This window comes from Saimiri boliviensis, chromosome 10 (genome assembly GCF_048565385.1).
Source record: "Saimiri boliviensis isolate mSaiBol1 chromosome 10, mSaiBol1.pri, whole genome shotgun sequence".
Classification (NCBI taxonomy): Eukaryota; Metazoa; Chordata; class Mammalia; order Primates; family Cebidae; genus Saimiri; species Saimiri boliviensis.
The window spans coordinates 110,219,399-110,245,455 of NC_133458.1; the positions used below are offsets into that span (position 1 = coordinate 110,219,399).

General features: G+C 50.5%; 1 protein-coding gene and 1 long non-coding RNA gene across 14 annotated transcripts in view; both read left to right on the plus strand.

The window, feature by feature from the left end:
* The window catches only part of TNS3 (tensin 3), a 313,618-nt gene extending 299,453 nt beyond the window's left edge, over positions 1-14,165 (plus strand). For all 11 annotated transcript variants that reach the window (XM_074379714.1, XM_003930795.4, XM_010341376.3 and 8 more), the window contains 4 exons: positions 5,329-5,497; positions 9,164-9,232; positions 9,328-9,354; positions 11,296-14,165. In XM_074379714.1, coding sequence (XP_074235815.1) covers positions 5,329-5,497; positions 9,164-9,232; positions 9,328-9,354; positions 11,296-11,440 — 410 coding nt within the window. In that variant the 3' untranslated portion in view covers positions 11,441-14,165. The remainder of the gene's footprint in view (positions 1-5,328; positions 5,498-9,163; positions 9,233-9,327; positions 9,355-11,295) is intronic.
* Positions 14,166-24,385: 10,220 nt separating this feature from the next.
* LOC141580126 (uncharacterized) overlaps positions 24,386-26,057 on the plus strand; it is a 68,418-nt gene continuing 66,746 nt past the window's right edge. For all 3 annotated transcript variants that reach the window (XR_012512210.1, XR_012512212.1, XR_012512211.1), the window contains exon 1: positions 24,386-24,417. This is a non-coding gene — a long non-coding RNA (uncharacterized LOC141580126). The remainder of the gene's footprint in view (positions 24,418-26,057) is intronic.

Below are 26,057 nucleotides of genomic sequence, written 5' to 3' on the forward strand. Positions count from 1 at the left end.
GATTATTTTACAGGTGTAACTCCACAAGGAAGCTGTATGAAATATGCAGGCCTTTTCTTATTTTCTCTACAATTTGTATTATTCTTCTATGTAGCTTTCCTCTGTAAAATTATATATCACTGTGTCTGTTACCTAGCTAAAGTAAAATTGGTTTGTTTTGAATGGAATGTTTATAGTGTTTAAGTCATTTTAGACTCTCCTTATATAATAAGTTATCTGTGGCCAAAGTAAAGGTGAAAATAGCTTGCCCCAAATTGCAAGTATGCTAAAGCTCGAAGCTCCAAAATAAAAAGTGTAGCTGTGGTCATGGGTTTCAGGGCACGTTCTGCCACTGAGGATTTTGATCTCTGGCAAATCACTCAGCCTCACAGACCTGAGGTTTGTATCTGGTCAGTGGGGGTGATAATATTTCCACACATAGCAGTTGAAAAGATGAAATGAATAGGACATTGAAAGTGCCGTGGGAGTGTTTTTCTGGCCCAAGAGGAATGGCCTTTCTTGGGAAGCTGACCTCACCCTTTCCCTTGTGAGCTCTAGATCCCATCTTTGGGCCTGGGCTGGTCCTGGACCACAGCCCCCAAATCTGTTTTAGGGGGTCCCTGGAGCCCATCATGGTTCTTAGCTTTCTCCTGTTAAAGTAACAGTGGACCCTGTCTGTGGGTCCCAGCGAAGCGTCCAGGAGGATGCAGGAATTCACTGCAGACCTCTCTGATGAGCAGCGCACTCACTCTCAACTGAGAAGACGGGGCTCTGAAACCAGATCTACTCTGATGGATTTAATTGTGTCAGTCACATCTTTTGAAAGTGTTATTTGAAATTTTGAAAACATTTGATTAGTGGTTTTTAAATCACAACATATGCATTGGCAGTGTTCAGAAAAGCATTGAAGACTGGTGATGGCAGCAGGCGCAGAGTAGTTGTCCTGCCCAGCTTGTTGGCTCCTCTCTTCCACCCACAGGGCCTGTGCATGTAGTGTCTTGTCATCCCATCATGACAGCCCTGGCTCCTGAGTGGCAGATCCAGGCCTGGCATTCAGCTCCCACGTCCAGCCATGCCCATATCCTCTTAGAGACACAACCCTGCCCATTCAGCCCTATATGGTAGCACTAGGGCACACGCATCTGTGCCTTCTGCTCTTTTGATTTAGTACCTTCTCATCATGAGCAGTGTTTCAGTTTTGTTCTTAAGCTTTCTGGTTATCCTACAGTCACTCAGTAAGTGTGGCATTGATAGATGAATTCGGTGAATTTAGTTGATCGTAACAGTGCATCCCAATAGTGCTTGCTTTTAGATATTTAAACTTTCTCTTCTATCCTGCCTTATCGTTTTTAAGTACATTTTCCCATCTTTTAAAATTACATATGAAATGTATCAAACACTCCAATTTTTTTCTAAGGGTGGGTCTTCTTAGAGTCAGACGGACTTCACTCAGAACTTTGAGCTTGTGTCTAATTACCTGAGTTGGGCATTTATATATTGAGCATTTTTTTCTTTAAAAATGTCATTTCTAAAACACATTGACAGCTGCGAATGTTTGCTGTCCATTACATTAACCCCATTTCCAAGTCACGAAACTAGGACAGCAGATCTGTCACCAGAGGAGTGAGGCTGTCACAGTGACCACCCCTCAGCTGGTGCCGTCTTCACCTGGAGGACTGGCTGTAAGTGTTTAGAATCAGCGCAGAGCAACCACTGTAGCAAGATGGTGGAACTATTGCAATCTCTGATGACCTCCAACAATTTAGTTTTCTTTCCTAAACTGAACTTCATCTCTTGTCCTAATTCGCTTAGAGTCCTAGACTCCTGGATGTGCAGTATTCTTTGAGATGATCACGTCCAATTTCCACATTATAAAGATAGAGGAAGCTGAGACTCAGAAATATTAGCAGTCAGACAACTTACAAAGATGAATATAAGCTTTTAATTTTTTCCAGTTTAATCCCTTTTCATTTGATACTAAGGCCATTATGCCTTTGTTCCAATCTCTAAAACAATTTCGGTTTGTGTTTTAAGCCTCAGTTCTTAATTGTTTCTTGTTGAAGCAGAGGAATATAATATAATCCTGAAAAGAAAGACATTTCTTTTTACTAGTCTTATAATAGATTTCCCAGAAATGTTGTGGTTGCATTTTTTAGCATATGGTACGTATATATATATTTTTAAATAAAGTCATATATGTTCTTTAAATTTTAAAAATGGAAGACATAAGTAAAGGAAAAAATGATAGATGTTACTGCTATTCAGTCCCCGAATATTGGGAGGAAGGGTGGACAGCAGGTTCAGCGTTCTCCAGTCCAAAAAGCACTCCCGATGTCAACCAGATCCAATCATAGGCTGCCTTTTTCCTTGTACTTGGAGTCATGCTGCATGTATGATTCTTTTCTCGTCTCTTAGATTAATAAGTTTACCCGTGGATTTTACAAACATAATGCAGGTCTTATTTTTCATGGCTACACAATGTCCATCTGGACCTGCATGTAATTCACCTCCTTATACTTATTCATTTAGCATGTTTCTGGTTTTTAATACCACAGACAATGCTTAGGTGACCATTTTTCTGCATCATGTCCTTTTTTCTGAATTCTGGATTGCTGCCTTAGGACCATTCCCACATGTGGGCCCCAGACTTGGTTCTGTGTTATCAAGTCTGTTTCCCAGATTAGCTAGCAATTGACAGAGCTCCATGCCATGGGTCTGGTGGACGCCTTCCTGGTAACTCTCAGCGGGCACCTAATCTTCACCTCTGGCACAAGCACTTGGGCCAGGTGCAGTTGGACAGCCACAGCATCGACCCTCAGGCAGGCGCAGGCATGCCTGTTTTCTGCTGGAGAGAGGCTTTGGGGCACCTGGTGTTAATTGGCTGATGTGTCCCCTCCATAGAACAGCCACCCTAGTGGCAGCATTTTCTTCTCTCCTTTGAGAACTGATGACATAGCTCCTGCATTAGGGGGAGAGATTCCCCAAACAGCAAATTCCTACCAAAATCTAGCCAGCAGGACTGCTCCTCGTCAGAAAGCCATTTATGACTCTCTCAAGAGTGTATGGGTCTGGGCTATGGCAGCTGTGGTTCTGTGTGAACTGGTTGAGATTGTGCCAGTTTTGTGGAATTTTCCTAGTAAGTTAGGTCAAAATTTCCCCTTTTTTCTCTCTTTCATAACCGCATGATTAGCATGACAGTAATGCCAGTAAAATCATAGACAGGCTGTCCCCATCACGAGGTCTGTTTTGAATTCTCCAGGCTCCCTCGCAGCTCCTGCCTGTATACACACATGCTTTTTATTTTCCCATTCTAATCACAGCAGACGTGGCTTTTATTCTGCTTTTCCCGATGATTGCTGATGACGTCTCTCCATGCTGCCGTGTGATTTTCCTGGTTACTGCTTGCTGGCTGTGTGGTATTCCACTGAGGGGGCCCATTTTACCCCTCTCTCATTTCTAGTGTGTTTCTGGTCTTTCCCACTATAATGGGAATATAATGAATATGTGGCACAGATGTCTTTCTCTGCAGGTTAGCTATCCCATGTGGTTATTGAATACTTCCTTTCTCAATCTCCTTAGAAGTGGGACCTCTAGGTGTTTCAGATTCACCTGATAAATATCACCAAGTATATTAATCTTTTCTCATGATGTTCATACAAACATATCCAAGACTGAGTAATTTATAAAGAAAAAGAGGTTTAATGGACTCACAGTTTCACATGGTTGGGGAGACCTCATGATCATGGCAGAAGGCGAAGGAACCGCAAAGACACATCTTACGTGGTGCCAGTTGAGAGTGTGTGCAAGGAAACTGACCTTTATAAAACCATCAGTTCTTGTGAGACTTACTGTCACGAGAACAGCATGGGAAAAACCCACCCCCATGATTCAGTTACTTCCCACCGGGTCCCTCCCACCACACATGGGGATTGTGGGAGCTGCAGTTCAAGATGAGATTTGGGTGGGAACACAACCAAACCATATCACCAAGTTATCAAAAATGGGCTCAGTTCCTCAGAGTGTCTTCAGCTCTAAACAAAATAGCCTTTGCTGTGGAGAGAAAGGATTGCCCAGCAACTCATAGGTGACCCTGCGCTCTGACACCCAGGGACATCCTAGCCCATCTGTGCGCCTGTGCGTCAGTGCACCCTGCAGCCCACCCGTCAGGCCACCTGCCAGCACATCTATCAGAACATCTACCAACACACCTGCCGAAACACCTGCCAGTAGGCATGGGCCTTGCTGCTTCCGGAAAGTCAGACTCCAAGGCAAAGAGAAGATGGTGCTGCTCCATAGGCCTGCCTCCCCCAGGCAAACACGGTCGAGGGAGGCAGCACCACCCAGCGCGGACCGTGCATCCGAGTGCTGGGATGCTTTGCTGTAGACCGTGGGGAAAGCACTCTTTTTCTGTTAGTGAAACTTTAGAGGCCTTTACCGTGGAAGTAAGATACGTACATGCTCACATCGAGGGACTTGTATCCAGCAGACAGGGGCGAGTGTGGGAGAGCAGTTCTTTTCCTCAGGAGGAAGCCTACTCAGCCTTTGGGCAGGAGAAGGCCTGGTTTCCTTCAGCGAATGAGCTGCAGGCCGAGCCTGGATGTCTCGGAACACCTCAGTTTCACCCACGGCCCGAAGTCGCATGTGTCCTTGTGTTTGAGCTGCAGGGTCACAGGCTAGAAGGGAGAGGAGGGTTGTGGAGTCCAGTCGTTTTCCTTCCCCCAAGAGGAAGTGGGCGGGGACAAGACCCACAGCCCTCCCTTGGCAGCACAAGGAGCCAGGACACTAGCAAGGCCGGGCCACTTACTGGCTCTTTACAGTCTGTTCTCTGAGCTCACTGCAAGCCGTTCCTTCTCTTGGCAACCAGGATTCCAGGACACATGCTTCCCTCACAGATGTTTCTCGGGGGCTCCTTACCTAGAAGGAGGGGGGTTTCATGCTGATGTGACTGTTGTCCAGACCCACCCTGAGACCAGAGAAGGTGCCTTGGGCTCCACCTGGGACTTGAGGGTTTTATATTGCTGCAGGGTGAATGGGAAACTCCTTCTGGCTGGGAGGAAGGCAAAGCCACATCAGGCGCGTCTGCTTTGCTCTAGTAACTCGCTTCCTCTCTGCCTTGACACGGGAACAAGTGCACCCTTGGAGCACTCACTGTTCATGCTTTCAGACCTAGGAGCAGCTTTCAGAACTAGGAGCAGCAAAGGCCATTGGCCTTACGTGCAGACAGGACAGGCCACATGTGTGAGTCATTAGTAAACCCGAGGTTTGCACATCAGCAACTGACAGTGTGTTAACAGGACATGCCTGTCCCAACAGTTGCAACTAACCCGTGTTTCGCTTGGTGTCTTCCAGCCTGCAACGTGTGGTACTTGAACTCTGTGGAGATGGAGTCCCTCACCGGCCACCAGGCGATCCAGAAGGCCCTGAGCATCACCCTGGTCCAGGAGCCACCCCCTGTGTCCACCGTCGTGCACTTCAAGGTGTCAGCCCAGGGCATCACCCTGACAGACAATCAGAGGAAGTGAGTGCCCGGAGGGAGGCAGGAGCCGTCAGCAGGGGTGGGGCTGTCACCTTCCTCTTGCCCTTCCCTAGTGTGAGTGGTCATCCAGGTAAATCGTTAGCCATCCTTGAGACTGTCAGTAACCCAGCGTCTGTCTAGGCTTTTTTCTGTCATTAAACAGGTCCTGGGAACCACATAGAAACGATTAACATTTGTTCTGAAGGTGATTTTTCTTAGAAATCAGTAAAATTTTTTTTTAAAAAAAAGACATTTGGTGTTTTAAAATTACACACATACACACATAATTTGCAAACGTAAAAAAACCTTTTTAACCCAGTTACTTAAAAACACTGATATTACGATCAGAATCCGTTGGTCCTGGAACCTGTTGTTTTCACAGAGGGTCCTCTCCTTTCAGGTGAGAGTATGACTTCAATATGTACTATTTCCTTTGGCCAATTTCCAGTGACTTTGGTCAGAGCTGTTACTGAGCCAGCTGTGCTGGAGCAGTTGCTCCTGCCGCGGACCTTTACTGAACGCCTGGCACGAGCATGGGACAGAGCAGCCACAGGCCTGTTCCTCTCTCCTTCCCCCCAGAATGCCATCCCTGAGTGGAGCCTGCGGCCTGGGAACAGAGCATTTCAGATGCAATTATTTTGTCTTGTGTAGTTGAGGAGGCATGTTGGCATCAACCGTGGCAGCCGCACGATGGTGGGAACCGTCACAGCAGACAGGTCCGCAGGGGACACTAACACCAGCCTGGTTTTTTTCCCAGGATGCTCCCCTAGCAGGGCCCCCATGCCTAGGAGCAGGACATTTTCATGATCTGCTCAAACCACCTGGGAGGTTGAAGGCAGGATCTTCCTCTCCATAGCTTCAGGAACAAGTGAGTGCGACAGGTTTCGCTCATAACCCTTCACCTGCTAAGAAAAGGAGCACAAAGCAGAACTTGGGCTTTGCTGGTCAGACCCAATCAGTGCCCCGACACAGACCAGCAGATGACACTGGGCAAGGTCCCAATGCTTGATGCTCTCATATTTCAGCCCTGCACCAAAATACCTATTTCAAGGTTTAGTGTTTCAAATGAAAAGGGCACTCAGTAAGTGCCCTGTGTGGCAGACGCAGGGTCAGAGGCGTGGCTTAGCCCCACTGTGCTCTCAGGGTCAGGGTCAGGGGTGTGGCTCAGCCCCACTGTGCTGTCAGGGTCAGGGTCAGGGGCATGGCTTAGCCCCACTGTGTTCTCAGGTCAGGGTCAGGGTGAGGGGCGTGGCTTAGCCCCACTGTGCTCTTAGGGTCAGGGTCAGGGTCAGGGGTGTGGCTCAGCCCAACTGTGCTCTCAGGGTCAGGGTCAGGGTCAGAGGCATGGCTTAGCCCCACTGTGTTTTCAGGTCAAGGTCAGGGTCAGGTGCGTGGCTCAGCCCCACTGTGTTTTCACGGTCAGGGTCATAGGCACAGCTCAGCTGCACAGTGGACTCAGGGTCCAGGGCATGGTTTGGCTGTGTGAGGGACTCATGGTCAGGGTCAGGGGGCATAGCTTTGCTGTTTGGTGGACTCAGAGTTAGGGTTGTGCCTTGGCTTTATGGTAGACTTAGGATCAGGGGCATGGCTCATCTGCATGGCAGACTCAGGGTCAGAGTCAGGGGTGTGGCTCATCTGTGTGGCGGGGTCAGGGTCAGGGTCAGAGGGATGGCTCATCTGCATGGTGGAATCAGGGTTGGGAACATGCCTCAGCTGCATAGTTCACCCAGGGTCCAGGTTAAGCATGGCTCAGCTGCCTGGTGGACTCAGGGTCAGAATCGGGGGTATGGCCCAGCTGCACGGCGGACTCAGGGTGTGTTGGGCATAGCTCAGCCACACAGTGGACTTGGGGTCTAGGACATGGCTGAGCTACACAGCTCACCTAGGGTTTCCGTTGGGTGTGGCTAAGCTGCGCGGTGGCCTCAGAGTCAGTGTTAGGGGCATAGTTGAGCTACATGGTGGACCTAGGGTCTGGGATGTGAATCAGCTTCCTAGTGGACTCAGGGTCAGGCTCAGGGCATGGCCAGGCTGCCTGGTGGACTCAGGCTCACAGTCAGGAGTATGGCTAGGCTGCCTAGTGGACTGAGGGTCAGGGTCAGGGGGTATGGCTAGGCTGCATGGTGGACTCAGGGTCTGGAGGCATAGCTTGACTACATGGTAGACTCAGGGTCAAGGTTGGGCTCCTTAAGGTCCCTCACAATGTTGACTGTTCCCTCCTCCCTGCTGCCCTTGGGGGAGCTGTTATTTCTTCATAAGATCTGTTCTATGTGCTCTTGTCAGGGTTATCTTTTTTTCTGCGTCTCTTTAGTTTCCCTGCATTCTTTATACTCCCTGGAGATGGGTCATGTCCACATCAGTACAGATCTTTCATATTGTAAGAGTGAGAGTTCAGACTGGCTTATTCTGGACAAAAGGGGCATCTTCTCACCAACAATCAGCACATCTTCTCACCAACAAATGCACCTGTTTGAGAGGGCCTGCTGGTGCTGCAACCTGGCATTGAAGCACCCCCAGGCTCTGCCTCTGCCCTTATCTGTCTCCTGGCCTCTCCCTTCATCTCCAGATGAGTTTTACCCTGTGCCAGTGCAGAGTCACTCCCAGGAGAGGGTTGACCCCAAAGCCAGCCAGACTGGCCCAGCCTGGACACAGCAGAGTGTTGAGATGGTGTCCTTTGGGGTCCGTGTGGACTGGGTGGATAGCACTCTTGGAAGGAAGGGCTAGGCAGGTGAGCCGGAGGAGGATGCCCCAGGTGGTCATGTCAGTGACTGAGGGCTGGCAGGTGAGCCTGGATGGAGGTCTCCATGAGGGTCGTATTAGTGACCATGTGGAGCCCTTCTCTAAAGAACGTACCATGCACAGCACTTTACCATTCACTCAGTGCTTTCAGATCTATGACTGCATCTGACGGGCGTCTGTCCTGTGGAAAGAGTGGGCTGGTATTGTGATCCTCTTTTCACAGGTGAGGAAACCGAGGCTCGGAGGTGGAGGCTGTTAGTGGTTTCCTTACAACCTTGCAGCCAGCAGTGTCTGGCAGAGCTGGAGGGGCTTGCTTGTGTCCATCTCACACCCACCAGCTTTTCCAGTTTGTTAGGGCTTCTTTTTTGGGAGTGGGGGGAGGGGGGATGGAGTCTCACTCTGCTGCCCAGGCTGGAGTACAATGGCACGATCTTGCCTCCCTGCAATCTCCGCCTCCTGGGTTCAAGCAATTATCTTGTCTCTGTCCCCCGAGTAGCTGGAATTACAGCCACATACCACCATGCCCAGCTAATTTTTGTATTTTTAGTAGAGACAGGGTTTCACGAAGTTGGCCAGGCTGGTCTTGAACCCCTGACCCCAGGTGATCCACTCACCAAAAGTGCTGGGATTATAGGCGTGAGCAACCACGCCTGGCCTGTTAGGGCTTCTTGACATCATTCCCACCTTCCACACAGCTGGCAGTTTCGGCCCGTGTGGTGCTTCCGTCTACTGGTGACAACCTTTCTGCCCAACTTCATGACATCTGTTGACTTTGAATGAGCCCACACTTTCTTCTCTCCAAGTGACGAGTAAAAGTATAAAACGTTTTCTGCTGCAAGAATCTTCCTGTATGGTAGAGCCCGCCCAGTGAATCCCTGGTCTCTCAAAAGCCCCAGTAACAGGAGCCATCCTCTCTGCCCTGTGTCCCAACAGGCTCTTCTTCCGGAGGCATTACCCCGTCAACAGTGTGATTTTCTGTGCCTTGGACCCACAAGACAGGAAGTAAGAAATTTGCATTTTTATTAAACAAGGAATATACTTAATTCTGTCCCTTAATGTAAAAATTAACCTGACTTTTTTTGTCTTTAATTTGCAAGGTGGATCAAAGATGGCCCTTCCTCAAAGTGAGTTGCTGGGATTTCTTTACATTCTCTCTGTCTACAGTTACAGTTCAAAGTTGGATTCTGTTCTAGATTTCCATAAGGGGTGCCTTATAAGAAAATGATGACACTCTCCCAATTGCTTTAAAAAACAAGAAAGTAAAAGTGTTCTCGTTTTGGACGAGGATCTTTTTCTCCTGGCTGTTGGCGGGATGTGCAGTATTTACATGTGTCGTATAGCACTGTGGCATAGATACAGGGAGATGGATGGCACAGCCTTTTTGGTCATTTGGGAGAGGGTGGGCTCAGCAGTGCTGAGGTCTGCACAGCTAGAAGGAAGTGCTCCCTGTGTTCAGGTGTGCGGTTGAGGCGGGGGTTCCAAATTTACCAAATACAAGGGAGGGGGGTCTTCATCACGCCCTTGCTCCACAGACAGCCAGGCAGCTGTTAGAGGTCCCTCTTTTTGTTTTTTGTTTTTTTGAGACAGAGTTTTGTTCTTGTTGCCCAGGCTGGAGTGCAATGGCTCGATCTTGGCTCACTGCAACCTCTGCCTCCCGGATTTAAGCAATTCTCCTGCCTCAGCCTCCCAGGTAGCTGGAATTACAGGTGTCCATCACCACGCCCAGCTAATTATTTGTATTTAGCAGAGATGGAATTTTACCATGTTGGTCAGGCTGGTCTCAAACTCCTGACCTCAGGTGATGCACCCGCCTCGCCCTCCCAAAGTGCTGGGATTCAAGGTGTGAGCCACCGTGCCTGGCTTAGAGGTCCCCTTTTATAAGCACACTTTCCCTGGCTCCCTGAGTACCATGGCCTTGCTTCACTCACCTGTGCTCATTCCGGGCCCAGTGTTGCCATCAGGGCCAGCTGGGGGATCTGGTCCTAACCTCCCACTCGCGGGCACAATGGGCTGCTTCCTCCCAGCCTGGTTTTCTCAGCACAACCCAGATTTAATGACCACAGTGCCTGATCACAGACATCCTTCCCTGGAATCCTGATTTCAAATGGCTCATCTGTCCAGGGAGTTGCTCAGTGCATGTGTTAGCAGAAGGGAGGATAAGGAGAAGGAACCCTGGTACAGATGAACTGGGCTTCCCCGATGGGGACTGTGTTCTGGGCACACTCCCTCTCTGGCTGGTAGCAGAAATATGGACTTTCATCTGCTTGGAATTTGTGACTGTATTGGGGTTACTCGAGTGTCATTTCCACACCCTTCTGTGGTGTGGAAACTGCTAAATTTAAACAAAAAAAAAAAAAATCCTTCATTTTTCTAAGAAAGAGAAGAATCCTTTCCTCCAGATTTGGATAGGGATAATGGTTGTTATTGTGTGAAGTGCAGGACTCATAAAAGCCTAAGATAATGGCTTTAATTCTTCTAAGAAAAATAATTCGATGGGCTGTTCTTTATTAAAAGCCCCGGAACTCTATGTAGTTTGTAATTCAGGCTTCCCAGGCCTGAAAGGAGTGCCTGGTGTATTTCCCTTATGGTCCCAGTGGGTGGGAGTGTTGAAGTCCAGGCAGGACTGGCATTCTGGCATCATCTCAGGAGTCCCTGAGTCCCTTGCTGCTCACCTTGTAGACTGTGGTCTCATATGTCAGGGCTGGGGCTCAGGAATCTGCAGGGACAGGTGTCTGGGGATTCTGGCCCTGGCATGGGGAAGCATCTATAGAGGAAGTTGAGCCTCAGCTTTGACTCAGGTCCTAACCTGGGGCTGTAGGCAAGGCACTCACCTCTCAGCCTCAGGGTTCCCACTGCAGAGCTAGAGTCAGACATCTCATCTGCAGGTCTGTGAAGGCTGGAGGTGAAGTACGTAAATGGATAGCCAGAAGGGTGCTGGGCACATGGTAGATTTTTGAAAGGTGGCATTTAAGATTCCTTCCGGCGGTGCTGCTGGTACCTGGAGGAAGTAGAAGCTTGGGACCTTGTGGGACACTGACCGCTCTGACCGGACTTTCCTTTGGCAGAGTCTTTGGATTTGTGGCCCGGAAGCAGGGCAGTGCCACGGACAATGTGTGCCACCTGTTTGCAGAGCATGACCCTGAGCAACCTGCCAGTGCCATTGTCAACTTCGTATCAAAGGTCATGATCGGCTCCCCAAAGAAGGTCTGAAAGCCCCCCCTCACACCCAGACCCACCAATGCCTCTCGAAGCCCTGGAGACAGCCGTGGGGTGAGGGTGGGGGCCCCACTTTCTACCAAACTGATGAACCAGACATTCCAGGCCCATGAAGGGAAAGAGGATCTTCCAGCTCTACAAAAACAAGAACAAACATCACCATGAATTGGTCTTTCCTGAAAGTGACTTACCTGATACATCTCTGTAGCCACACGCTTTTTGGGTAGAAGAAGCTTGGCACGGGTGTACCACCCCCCAGGGTCCCCGTGGGAAAGGTATCTGCAAGGAAACAGCCCAGAACACGAGGTGGTCCCCACGTCCCTGGCACACCAGCATTCCAGGGGATGAGGAGTCCCAAGCCCTTGAGGCAGAGGTGCTGAGAGACTGCCCTCCTTGCCCATCGGCATGGGCACTCCTGCCCAGCTGCACCGGAGGCCGGGGGTCTTCCTCACCTTGTCTTTCTAAGACGGAGATGCTAATGAAACTGAGAAGTGGGGGTGTATGTTTGATGAAGGTTTGTGCAAGTCAGGCTCTTCTGGAACATCGGGGGGCCTACAACGAGGGGCCTTTGCGATGACGGGCTGTGAGGATGGGGTGGGGGGAGGAATTGGCCACTCCGCCACGGTGAGCGCCCCGAGCCTCCTGCTCACTTGTGGTGAGCTGGGTGAGCTGGGCTGGGGAGAGCTTGTGAGGACCCTGAGAGGAGAAGCGAGAAGGAAACAAAAATGCCATTTCTATATAATTTATATTTTACTTATGCCAAATTATTTATGATGATTAGCCATTGCTATGCTGTACCAGTGTCAAATGCTGCAGCCTGCCAAGCTGTGATTTTTACGAGGCTTGTCCCCATATAGGACACACGGCAGGCCCCTGGCCACCGAAATAGTGTGCAGCGGACTTCAGGCACTGCTGTAAGTCCGCCACGTGCCGTGCCACCCAAAGGTGGCTTTGCCTCAAGCAGCCTTTCTTCGATTGTGGATGACTTCCTTTCTGATGGGGAGAGTCCAGAAGGGATGGAAAATGCCTGGATTTAAGCTCAGCATCCCCCACACGGGCTTTTTGACCATTTTCAGGCCTAAAATGGTCTTTAGGCTGCACGTCCTAAAGTCCCTGTCTTTTTTATCAGCCCTCCTCGTGCTGCTCCTTGCCACCCTGGGCTTCCTGTTGGGGACCCTATGTGCTTGTGGCATGTGTGAGCAGAAGGGAGGGTGAGGAGAAAGAGAAGGAACCCTGGTACTGACAAGCTGTTTTTGAGTGCCACTGTTCGGCATCATCCAAGCTACTGAATCAGCTGTATTTTGGGCTTATTTCAACATGCCAGTGCCATGGTTTTCTTGCTTGAATCTGTCCATGATCAAGGGTTTGGGAGAATTCGGGACCCTGGAACATCCCCAGAGTGAGAGAGAAGACTGGGCCATGTCGGAATAAAGCCTTGGCCTGCTCCTCTCACAGCCCAGGTGCTCTGCAGGCACGCTGACTGTCCCGATTGCGATCCAGCCTGAAATTCCCTCTCCTCTGCCTTCAAAAGTCAAATCCCCACTCTTAGGCCATGCTGGTGTCACAGGCTCCTGTCAGGGAGCTGGGGTTTGGGAATGTGCTTTGTGAACTCTGCTTTAAAGTGAGGGGCCGAAGAGAACTTAGCAACAGGCAGAGTTGGAAGCAGCCAAATCACAGAAGGTGTTGTGTGCATGTGTGTGCGTGTGTGTGCATGTGTGCGCCTGTGTGTGTGCGTGTGTGTGCGTGCGCATGGGTGTGCACACATGAGTGTGCATGTGTGAAAGCAGGTGGACATTCCACTTTTTAGCTCCTATTGATGCACCAAACCAAGTGCCTCCTTTCCGTGCCAAATGTTTGCCTTGATCTTTGTGGACCTCCTTCCTTAACATGCGGTGGCGTGACTGTCAGGAGGTACCGGCATTTTCAGCAGATTCTCACCCGTTGGCCCTGATGTCTTTGGCAGAGGCTTCTGGCATCTTGGTTTTTCATCCACTGCAGGAATGTGGCCACGGGGAGCAGAGGTTTGTGCTTTCCTCAAGAGGCGCCTCATCCTGAGATGGTGTCTACTCACGTTTAACCAAAAGATTGCAGGCCAGTTCCTTTATCAAGGGCACCAGGGAATTTGCTCCAAGCAGATAGCTCCTTCTGAGGAACCTAAGGAAGCAAGCTTCCACACTTTCTGAAGAGCTGGTACAGGAGGTTTCTTTCTTCCTTTTGTGTTACATGTGCATTAAACAGAACAAGATGTGTGTCATCACAGATTGTGCTGTGGGCTCAGAAACCGCGAGAGAGCCCCCACCGTGGACTCTGGCTCTAGGGCCACAGGAAAAGGCACGTTTCCAGGCATTTTGCCTCCAGGGCTCCCACTGGGCAGGCGCATACCGCCCTGGGGAGTAAATGCCCAGAGTTCACGAACTATGCCCAGTGCATGTTATGGCCAGGATCCTACTAACTACTCAGAAAAAGTACGTATTGTATTCCTCCAGTGTTAAGCTATAGCCATGTTAAAAGTCACCGTGCATTTATCCTCAGCATCAAATACCTTGTAACGTCTTCTCTGCCTTACTTGTTAGTGCATATTTTTACTTTTCTGATACTGTAAAGAATATATCCAGTATGTAAATGAATGTTCTATAAATCCTTTGTATAGTCATTTTCTCTGCTCTTTAAATATCATCTCTATTCAGAGTATAATAAAATTATCAACTTGGTAAGCCTCCGTGAGACAAGTATTTGAGTACCCTGAAGTATGTTTGTGTGTGTTTGCACGTGTGTATGTGTGTGCATGTGTGCACTTTTGTGAATGTCTCTGCACATGTGTGCATGTGCTTGCACAGATGTATGTCCGTCCACGTGTCTGTGTGCATCTGCGTGTGTGCTCATGCATGAATGTATGTTCGTGTGTTTACAGATCAGTGGTTTCAGTTATAAATTCACAAATGTTTTGCCTTCAGGAATATATGAAGATTTCTGCCCAGAGACCTTTGAAATGTTATATCCAAAGATCTTTGAAGATTAACCACAATGCACAGTGTTGGTAATGGGTCCTGACATGATTTTGATGTTGCTATGAATACTCCAGCTGCAGGACACACCCCTGAAGTGGGCCAGCCAGAGGGACTTCCCAGTGTCTATTCAGAGTGGGCACTAAAAGTGAATATTGAAACTCTGGTGGTTTCACTTACACATCAACACATGTTGGAGACAGCCATTGTCACCTGCCTCTTCCCTTCCCCAGCCAAGGCTTCTCCCTCCCTTCCTCAAGGGAATTTGCCCCTTTATGCTGACTCTCTGCCCTCTTGGGCCGGTCCCCTCCCTTCTGAGTCAGGTGACAGAGCACAGGACCCCATCTAACCTCATTCCCTCAGATTCAAACCAGAGAAGAAGCAATGCTTTGGGCTTACTTGGTCATGGACAGATAAAGATTTCAATTAGCCGCCATTCCCTGCCACCGTGCAGTTTTCTGCCTGCGTGGTCCGCCCCCAGAGGCTCTAACTTTCCACTCTGAGGAGACAGAGGAAATACTTCACCCCAGCTATGTTGGGAGAGTTGACTTGAAATGGTCCTGGTGTTACTGCTTTAGAGCAAAAGGAGAGCAGGCGGTGGCAGGTCATATCTTGTCCAGCAGGAAGCTCCCAGTGAGTCTTTGGAGCCAGTTGTTGCCCAGACCTTTGACCAGTGTCACACGGTGGAAAGGTGGACAATGATTTCACTGTAGTTTAGGGAGTGTGCTTTCCAAGCACATGGTCCTTGTCACAGTTACTGGGCTCCGTAGGATGTGTGCATGTCCCTAGGTCCCTGACCAGAGCCAGCCCTGGGGACAGTCGGAGAGACCCAGTGGCCGTGAGACCTCAGCTGGACCGGCTCCTGCCACTTGCTGCACGAGGATGTTGTGGGCTCTCCATTCATCTCTCTGCAATGTGTTACCCAATGCGTACCTGGACCTTACCGACTGGGGTCGCCCTTCTATCATGTGATGGGCACCTTGGCCCCACCAGGTGGTGGGGCGTCAGGTCATTGATCTATTGTCTAATGAACAGCTTGGATCTGCCTGCTGGGGAACGGTAGGTCCACAGCTCAGGTGTGCTTCTGTGTCTCTTCCTGTCCTCAGGGAGGTAGGGTAGGCATCACACATGCTATTCTGTGGAACATTCTACATACCAGTTAGATTTTCTCTTGGTTGCTTGTATTGGTCAATTCTTCTGCATTCTTTCTTTCTGTCTAGTCATTTGTCTTAGTCTGTTTGGGCTGCTACAACAAGGATATCACAGAATTATAAAATACAAACTTTTTTTCTCACAGTTATGGAGGCTGAGAATAGCAGAACTATGCATTTTTTTTAAGCACGCCTGGAATACTCGCCAAGATAGATCATGTTCTCAGCCAGGAAAAAAATCTCAACAAATTTATCCAGAGCATGTTCTCTGATCATAATGCAATGAAAGTTAAAATTAATAATAACAAGATCAACAATTTCTCAGTACTTGGAAATTAAACAACACTCTTCTAAATAACCTATGGTTCAAAGAAATCTCAAAAATTTTTAAAAAGATAAAACAGAATGAATTCTATAGAGCATATATCAAAACCCACAGGATGCAGCTACTGTAGTGCTGAGAGGGAAATTTATAGCACTAAATGCTTACGCTAGAAACGAGGAAAGGTCTCACATCCGTAACAGATGTGGCTTGGGTTGGTTTGGAGCAGTGAGTTTCACTGTCTCTCCCTGCCCTCTGCAGCCCAGTTGACTCAGCCCAGAGTACTAGAATCACTGTGATCTTTCGGTGTTGCTTGGTGCCTCAGGCAGACCTATTCTTAAGTACATGTGAGGCACCTCTTGAGGAGGCACTGAAATAATAGCTTGGGCCCACTTTGAAAGAACTGAGTTGAGACTCGGTGGTCTAGGTGCTGTCAGTGGCTACACTCAACAACACAGATGAAGCTCAGAAATAACCACAGGCCAAAAAAGCCAGACCTATCATAGAGTACTTATTATTTAATTTCATTTAGATGGATATCACAATCAGACAAAACTAACTCATGGCAGTAGAACCCAATGTTTGCACTTACCAGGTTAGCTATGGTTTACGTACGTATTCAAGCTTCCCTCTACTGAAGAGAACCCAAGGAATGTCCGACCCAGGAACAAACCAGAGTGGTCACAGGTCAAAGCATCCTTCCTGCCATCCTTCCTGCCATCTGGGCCATTTTCATGATGTTGATTATTCCCAGCCACGAGCATGGAACATTTCTCCATCTGTTTTTGTCCTCTCTTATTTCATTGAGCAGTGGTTTGTAGTTCTCCTTGAGGAGGTCCTTTGCATCCTTTGTTAGTTATATTCCTAGGTATTTTATTCTCTTTGTAGCAATTGTGAATGGGAGTTCACTTTTGATTTGGCTCCCTGTCTGTTATTGGTGTATAGAAATGCCTGTGATTTCTGCACATTGATTTTGTATCCTGAGACTTTGCTGAAGTTGCTTATCAGTTTCAGGAGATTTTCGGCTGAGATGGTGGGTCTTCTAAATAAACAATCATGTCATCTGCAAATAGAGACAATTTGACTTCCTCTCTTCCTATTTGAATACACTTTATTTCTTTTTCTTGCCTGATTGCCTGATCAAAGCTTAAGTCACATGAACCACTCCCGTGTCATGAGTTGATAAGTGTATAAACAGCCTCTCCCCAGTGCCATGGGGGCTGGCTTATGATTAACTTGTTTAGAGCTCCAATGGCAGCTCCACACTGAATGGCTCAAGAAGAGCGCGGTGACCTTAGCTGCCTGGAAACGAACTGTTGAAGGCGGCTGGGTTCTCCCCGACAGGAGGGGTCCAAGTCTCTGCTGATGGGGACGTTTCTTCTCCAGTGCTCACATGGCAGCTGGCCCATCCCGGTTTCACAGATCATGAAGCTCAGGGTAGGAAAAGTTTAGTGATTTGGCTATGGTCGGGAGACAGGCATAGAAAAATATGAAGAATTTGTTCTCCTGTGGTCCGCTTTCCGCCCTGCTTTTCTCTTTGCTTTAATTTCTGTGTATAGAGGCACCCAGCCAACTAGCACAGAACGCAGCGAAAACTCAGCCCACGGGATTCCAGAGCCTGTGTCCTCTGCTGTGGCACGGAGAGGCCTTCTGTGCACACACACCCCCAGTGACCCATTTCTCCCGAGTGGTTCCCTCTTTCTGCCCTTTGCGCTGCATTTTGACAGAAAGATTTGAACTCAGTTTACATTTTCAATGGACTAAGGACAGTAGCAGATGGGAGGGAGCGACTGAGAGCACTGTGGTGCAGTCCTGCCCCCTGGTGGGCAGCACCGCTTACTACAGCAGGCCTTATTTTACTACGTGATTTGCGAAGATCAGGGCTGCATATGTTACTGGCTAGGTTCAAAATGGAAAGCTAGTGAAATGGAAAATTTAGTGGTCAGAAATGTGAATGCTGAAGCCACGTCGCCTGGCTTCAAATCTTGGCTCTGCCCTGTATTCACTCTAGTACAATGACAAGTTACTTAGCTTCTCCCGTTTGTCAAATAGGAAAAGTAATCAGGCTTACATGCCGAGATGGTGGTGAGAATCAGATGCGTTAATCTACATTGATTCAAATGATGCCTGGCAAGCACTCCTTACTTAACAATATCTAGACAGAGTTATCTTTTAAAAGTAGTGAATAGGATTTTCTACAGTCCCCATTAAGTCATTTGACAGGATTCGTGGATGTTCAGCATCTCAAACTGTGAAACATTGAGACCCATTTCACACAGACTAGTTATCCTCTGCAATAGTGACCACATAGGACAGGGGTTGGTAAGCTTTTTTAAGGGTGGGAGTGCTGGGCTGGCTTAGACTAGACAGGCAGGGCCAAGATGAACCCCTCACTCTGCTGGGGCTAAGGCAGCCCCCATCTTCAGGTGACTGACGCATGGGTTGGGGTCTCTCCCAGTCTCAGCACACACAGCAGCTGACATTATCACTGTGGTAAGTTCCCATAGGCAGGAGAGAGCAGACCATTCTCCTCCTGTGCCACTTCCTCACCCTGCCTCCTGCTCCCCACCCACGGTTCGGCTATCTTTGCCATCTGACCCTGACTATAAAGAAATGCCAGGAGATAAAACAAAAGCAATTCCCTTTATGAGGCAATGAAAACCTTCTAAAATTGATTGTGGTGATGGTGGATATACTAAAAACCATTTACTCTTACACTTCAAATGTGTGAATCGTATGGGATGTGCATTATGTCTCAATAAAGTTACTATAAAAGTAAAAGAATCTAAAAGGAGACTACAGACAAACTCAAGAGGTCTCAGATTGTGGGCCGTCATCCTTAGGTCTCTGCACACAGATTGCTGGGGGAACAGTGGCCTTACAGTGACAAAATGGCTATCTATGGTCATGTGACGTGCTACTTTCGAGACCCAGACTTGGGAATCAAAGTGAAAATAAACTTTATTGGCTGGACACAGTGGCTCATGCCTGTAACTCTAGCACTTTGGGAGGCCGAGGTAGGGGGAATCACTTGAGGTCTGGAGTTCGAGGCCAGCCTGGCCAACATGTTTAAAACCCATCACTACTAAAAATACACACACACACACACACACACACACACACACACACACACACACAAACACAAACAATTAGCCTGGAGTGGTGGTGTGTCCTATAATTCCAGCTACAAGGAAGACTGAGGCAGGAAAATAGTTTGAACCTGGGAGGTGGAGGTTGCAGTGAGCCGAGATTGCACCATTGCACTGCAGCCTGGGTGGCAGAGCAAGACTTCATCTCAAAACAAAAACAAACAACAAAGCAAAACAGAAAGTAAACTTTATCCATCAGACAGTCTTCTGGCTGGTGCTAGTTTCAAGAACTACAAACACCCTGCAGTGGATGAGTTTGTGTGATGGCACCATCTCAATCCCTTCATCTGTGCCATGGTGTTACTTGGCAGCCTTAGCAGCAAAGTATGCCAAAAAAGAACTGACCGGTAGGGGTAGGAAAACTGAGAGACAGGAGGAGAATTTGGGGACAGGCAAACTTCCCAGGCACAATGGGGGGCTCTAAGTAAAGTGGCCAGTTCTCCAAAAGATCTGGGCTCAGCTTTCCAACTTCACCTTAGATTAAGAAATTTAACCCAACAGGTAGGAATGCACAACGATGGGCATTGCTGCTCCAAGCCAGTCAGGGAGAAGACCGGAGTCTTTTTGATCATCATTCCATCATCATCTGGGAACGCGGGAGCAACAGAATTTGATCGTAGAAGCGGGGACTGTTGAGAACTGGGCATAGACTTGGAGCTTGGACAAATGGTTAGATGGGGCTCACGCCTGCACAGCAGCCTCAGTGGAGAGCTGGAGAGCTTGGTGGAGACACCAGGACACAGGCAAGGAGGGATCCCCGCAGCTCTGTGGGCCCCATGGCTGGTTTATCCCACAGTGGTTGAGTTTCTTCTAGGGCTGGTCTGGGACTTAAACTTCTTTTAATGCTATAGTGCACGTGTCCTCGTTTGTTAATTACTTTCTCAGCCAGTCATCTAGACTCCATGAAGTGCCACGCATCATGAAAAATGCTGAGAGAGTTACAAAAAGATTTTTTTTTTTTCTCACCCTCGAAAGTCTTATGGGGAAGATAAAACTGTAAATAAATAATATCAACTCCATGTGGCCCACGCTGTGGGTGTGGTTTGTAGGAGAAGACCTATAGCTGTGTTCCCCAAGCAGGGAGAGTCAGATGGGGATGTCTTAAATCTTGGATGCTATCTGTACGGCCACTCCACAGGATAAACAGGTCTGAGCAAGGAGAAGCTACAGGGGGCCAGGATGTTTAGGGACTAAGGAGGTGGACAATGATTTCCAAAAGACAAAACCTTCTCCCTGGTCCAAGGAGGTGCAAAGTAATGGGGTACAGTCTCTGAAGACCTAATGGAAGCACCCAGAGCAGTTCCTCTTTGCCACGGGCCAGGTGAGCTCACAGCTGCAGGTTTGAACACCTTTCTCCTCTTCTTCCTTTTCCTTTCCAAGGCTTCTCTTAAAGACCCAGCTAGCTGGACTGGGGATGCAATCTTAAAGATTGCAGCTAGCTGGACAGGGGATGTGCACAGCTCTGAGTCAAGGTGGATGCTAGAAATCTTTGTCCTTTTTTTTTTTTTTTTTGAGATGGAGTCTCGCAATATCGCCCAAGCTGGAGTGCAGTGGCGCAATCTCGGCTTTCTGCAACCTTCGTCTCCCAGGTTCATGTGATTCTCCTGCCTCAGCTTCCCAAGTAGCTGGGATTACAGGTGCACACCATCACACCTGGATAATACATATATATATATGTTTATATGTATATATGTATTTATATTTTTAGTACAGAAGGGGGTTTCATGATGTTGGCCAGACTGGTCTTGAACTCCTGACCTTGTTATGCCCCGACCTCGGCCTCCCAAAGTGCTGGGATTACAGGTGTAAGTCACTGCTCCTGCCTGGACCCTAGAATTCTTAAAGGCACCTGCACATCCTCAACTGAAGTGAAGTCTTCAAAACTAGCCACTGGGGTGGATATTATGAGGTAGAGTTCAAGAGAGAATTGAAGGAGGCTCAGACAGGCGATTGCCAGCAGAGCCCAGCTCAAACCCTGGTGGGCGAGGCTGCAGGGCCTGGGCAAGGCTCCCTGGGGCTGCAGCCTGCCCTCTCCTCCCCTTTTCTTTCTTTCTTTCTTTTTTTTTTAATTGCATTTTAGGTTTGGGGGTACATGTGAAGAACATGCAAGATTGTTGCATAGGTACACACATGGCAGTGTGGTTTGCTGCCTTCCGTCCCCCCGCCTGTATCTGTCATTTCTCCCCATGCTATCTCTTCCCACCTCCCCACCCCCCCGTCCCTCCCCCATTTCCCCCCAACGGACCCCAGTGTGTAGTGCTCCCCTCCCTGTGTCCATGTGTTCTCATTGTTCAACACCCACCTATGAGTGAGAACATGCGGTGTTTGATTTTCTGCTCTTGTGTCAGTTTGCTGAGAATGATGGTTCCCAGGTTCATCCATGTCCCTATCTCCTCCCCATTTCTTTCCCTCCGGAAGCTTCCCCTTCCAGGGCCTCCCAATCTCGGCCCCTCCCGTCCTTCTCAGAAAAGCCTTCTTCACTCACATCGCTTCTTTGATGTACGTTCCAGTGAGTAAGTAGGACGATTGGGCAAAGGCATGAAAGTATTTCCGACTTTTGATCAAATGTCTGTTCCTCACCTGAAATCAATTTGCAACCAGACGGTGTCGCACCTTGGATGCTGAGAGTCTCCTGCACCGTGATGTGGCGGCCCCTTCTTCCCCCACACCCCATACTCTCCCATTTCGAGCCCCTCTGCTGCCCTCATATCTGGAGGCCGCTCCTCTCTCTGTCTGGAGGCTGTTCTGACCTAAGCCCCTTTATCAGCAAAGTGGGTCCAGTGCTCCTTGCCCTCCTCCATCACTGTCCGTCCCAATTCTTAGCCTTTTTCGGTTCTTAGCCAATTCAGGCATCTCCTGGCTGCTCAATTCTTAGCCTTTCCTTCACCCTCACCCTTCCTGTCAGGCCACTGTCTCCAAAGGACATTTCTCGCATGAGGCTGATGCTGAGTCCTTGAGAGGAAGAGAGCTGCGGCTGGAAGAGAGGGCTCCTACCGGGAGGAGGCAGCAGGTTGCAGAGCCCAGGCTCAGGCACCCGCTGGGGACGATCCAGGAAAACACCCACAAGCCAGCATGTCAGGAGGCACCCTCACCTAGGGAAGCGAGGCAGGCGAGGTTCAAGACAAGGAGTGTGCACTCTGCATAAACAAAAATGTCCTAGGGCAAGGGTGTGGAAGGAGAACCAGAGGGTTACTCCTGTTTTGCTCTCTGTACTTGGAGACATCCTCTGTGCTTCCTATATCATGGGGCCCGCGGGGCTGAAAGCAGAGTGGCTTGAAGACATCCTCTCTTCTCACCCCCTCCCCTTTCCTCCCTCCCCTCCCCTCCCCTCCCCTTCCATCCCCTTCCATCCCTCCCCTCCCTCCCCTCCTCTTCCCTCCCCTCCCCTCCCCTTCCCTCTTCCCGGTGTTGTGGGCACCTCTGTCCACAGAGGGAAACGTGTGCCTGAGACTGTTGTGATTCCTCTCTGATTTGGTCTTGTGATGGCTCTCTGCAGAGTTCCTATAAACTCTGCCCTGCCTGATGGGCCCCGGAGATTTGGCCGTGGATGTGTACAGATAGCACGGCTTTCATGAGATTCTTCTTTATCCTAGCAGGCAGCCTTGTGCCGGAGGGTCAGACCCCCGGCCTGGTGTTGCTCTCACGGGAATCTTGTTTATACTGGCTGGCTCCCATCTGACCTGTGACCAGCTCTTCCCACCAAGATAGCCACTCTGTAGGCGAGCCCTGACCAAGAGAGGAGCTAGGTTCCGGTGCCTCCGTCCGGGGAGATGGAAGAGGCAACTTGACAAAGCACATGGAGCCACAGAAGCAGCATATGAACTCAGATCCCAGAGAAGAGGGCAGCATGCCTCACAAGGCCAGCAGGATGGAGAGAGCTGCCTGGGACACACACACAACCAGTGGGTGGGGAGCAAGGTGGGGGGACCGGTGGGCTGAGGCCTTTAGTGGGGTCCAGGGGTCTACCCTCAGGAAGTTTCCCATGGGAAGTTCTAATTGACGGGTTTAGAGCAAGCAGGCACCTGTTGCATGTAAGCATGCCGTGACCAGAGGTGGTCATTGCAGCATATCTGTAAGGTCCATGTGGGGGTCAGTGGGGTGAGTCAAGTAGGTTGTATCCAGCTGTCTCATAGAGCGGGGTCACCAGGAGGTGATTGCATAAGGCAGATATCTGGATTTATCACATCGAGGAACTGGGAGAAGGTGGGGAGCTGGAAAGCGTGTTAAGGATGACTAAGCCCTGCCTCTGGTAGGAAACAGTTCCTCTGCTGGGAATGGCAACACGGAATGGTAAGAATCCACTGCAAGCTGCACCCTAGGCCTTTCGTCTACTCTCACTGCCACGGAAACCCAGTGGTTCTGGGTTAGTGGGTCTGCACGCTTGTGCATGTGTGTGTGCTCATGTGTGCATGTGTGTGCTTGTGCGTGCGTGTGCACATATGTGTGTCTGAGGTCTTTCTTTTCACCCTTAAACCCCAACAGGCTAGTGACAGGTTGTGGGCCCAGAGCAGCAGGGGCCACTGACCTTCAGGGGCCTCCTGACTCCCGAGTCACCTGGCAGGGCCCAGGAGGGCTTATGGCTGGAAGGACACCTGGGGACCCAGGGACGGCCCTGTGGCCCGGGCTGGGATGTGGCAGGAACAGCCTGCACCTGACAAGGACCGGAAGGTGGTAGCCTTGAAGTCACACTTGCCTCGATTTCATGAACAAATGGGCAATGCCTTTTGCACAACCGGCATGGCCGTTTCCAGTTCGCATCCGCTCCCGGAGACTGGCCCAGTCGGACCAGCGTATTGTTTGTGGGCGATTTCCCACCCGGCTCACAAAGCCAGGCACCTTTACTCTCAGGCCCTTTCCAGAAAAAAAGTAGGTTCCTGGGTCACGCTCTCATTACTGTCGGCGTTATGCGGAAATGCGGATACAGCAGACAGAAGATCCGAGGGACCGCAGGTCACCGAAGCTGTGTTAAAGTGCTGCAGCACATTTGCCTTTTTTTTTTTTTTTTAACTTTCAAGACTGGCCATCATGCTGAATTGCAGCGAAAGCACCTATAAGGAAGCCCCCCTGTGATGCTGTCAGCCTGCGAGGGTCGGGAGGAAGAGAGGGGCTGCAGCCCCGCGCCTGCCCGCGCGTCCTCCGCGGGTGCCGCTGGCCCAGGCGTGGCCGGCAGGGGGCGCGCGCGCCATTCCGGGGCGGGGCCGCTTCCGAAGCTGAGCCGAGGCCGCCTTGTTCCGCCCAGGCGTGGCCGGCAGGGGGCGCGCGGGCGCCATTCCGGGGCGGGGCGGGGCGGGGCGGGGCGGGGCCTCTTCCGAGGAAGCTGAGCCGAGGCCGCCGTGTTCCGCAGGTAGGGAGCGCTCCTGCTCCGCGGTCGGAGCCTGACTCAGCGCCTCCACCGGGCGCGCTCGCCCTCAGGGTGGCCGGACGTTCTGGGGAGGTCGCCACGGGCCCGGCACGACGCCTGCCGGGGAGGGGGTGGGCGGCTCCGGCCAGGGACCCAGGGCCGGGGCTGAGGGAGACGGGGAGGGAGAGTGGGATAGACAGGAACTGTCGAGACCCCGCAGCGGGGCCCGAAGGCCCCGCCCCGCCCCCGGGTCGCCCCGCCTCGCCCCCGGGTCGCCCCGCCCCGCCCCGCCCCCGGGTCGCCCCGCCCCGCCTCGCTGCCCCGCCCCCGCTGCCCTCCGGGCCACCGGCTCCACGGGCGAGTTAGGACGGGGCGGGCGCCTCCACGGCGCTTTCCGGGCGCGCGGTGCGGGTCTCGCGCGTGCACTCGGTCATTCCCCAGCTCCTCCGCGTCCTGCGAACGTGAGCGGGACCCCAGCGCTGCAGGAAACGCGCCCGGGCGCTGGGCCCCCTCCCAAGGAAGCGGCCGGGCGGACTCTGCCCTCACCCGCCAGTGCGACTGCTGGCTTCTGGGAGGCTCAGCTCCCGGACTGCAGAGGGAAGAGCTAGAAAAGCGACTCCCGAGAAGGGGAGTCGTTGTAAGCAGTTACTGCACTGCAGAGTGGTGCAGGGCTAACTTGGTAGCGCAGATCAGTCGGATTTCTCTTCCTTCCTCACGAGAAGGGCATTTGTCAATTCCCCGCTGCAGAGGCAGCCGGTGCTGGCCAGTTGCCTGGCACGCGTGTGCTCAAGCACACATCAGCTGCGTGTTTGTTGTATGTTGTATGCACGAGGAAGATGATCCTATCTTAGCGTGGCAGGGCCAGGAAGGGGTGAGAGCTTGGGCCCAGAGCTTCCGACTGCGCAGCCTTCGCTCTGTTCTCCTTCAGTGACGGCTCCCTCTCCTGAACGAAGACCACACTGCCCCGGAGACACAGGAGGGAGGCCTTCTGGCCTGGCCTGGCTGCCCTTCCTGGAGATGCCCCTCCTTTCCCAGAAGGCAGGCTCAGCTCCTGGATGGCGCAGTCAGTGAGGGGACCCAGTGCTGCCCAGGTCCCAGTCCACCGTGGACACCTGTGTGATCTGACACTTCCCCATGAGGACTTTTCCTTCATCCGCTTCAGCCCCTAGTGAGGAAGGAGACCCTTAATCACCTTTAATCCTCTTAAGCTTCTAAGATCACTTACCCCTAGCCTTCTGCATTGCATTTCAATAGAAGAGGTAAAACCTAGCAGACCAGGCACCATCCTTAATGGAACCCCTGTAGATAATCGGGCATGGTATGGAGGAATCTTACCGGAAGGCATTGTTTTTTGCTTAAACACGATCAGACCCCCACCTAAGTCACATACCCCACGCCTACTTCATGGATCAAGACCTTTTCACATGTAGTTTCTAAGATTGTGAGCCTTTACAAAAGGACAGGATTTTTCTAGTCCTGGAGTTCAGCTCTTAGGGCATTCAGGCCCACCGCAGCTGGCCAATAAATCACCACTTCCTTCGCAGTTCGGTGTTCAAGAGGTTTGTTGGTGGCCTTTCCTGATTCACTAGAGCCTCCTCTGCAAGATCCCACCCAGTAAACTTGGGGTGTTTCTCTTGCTCCTC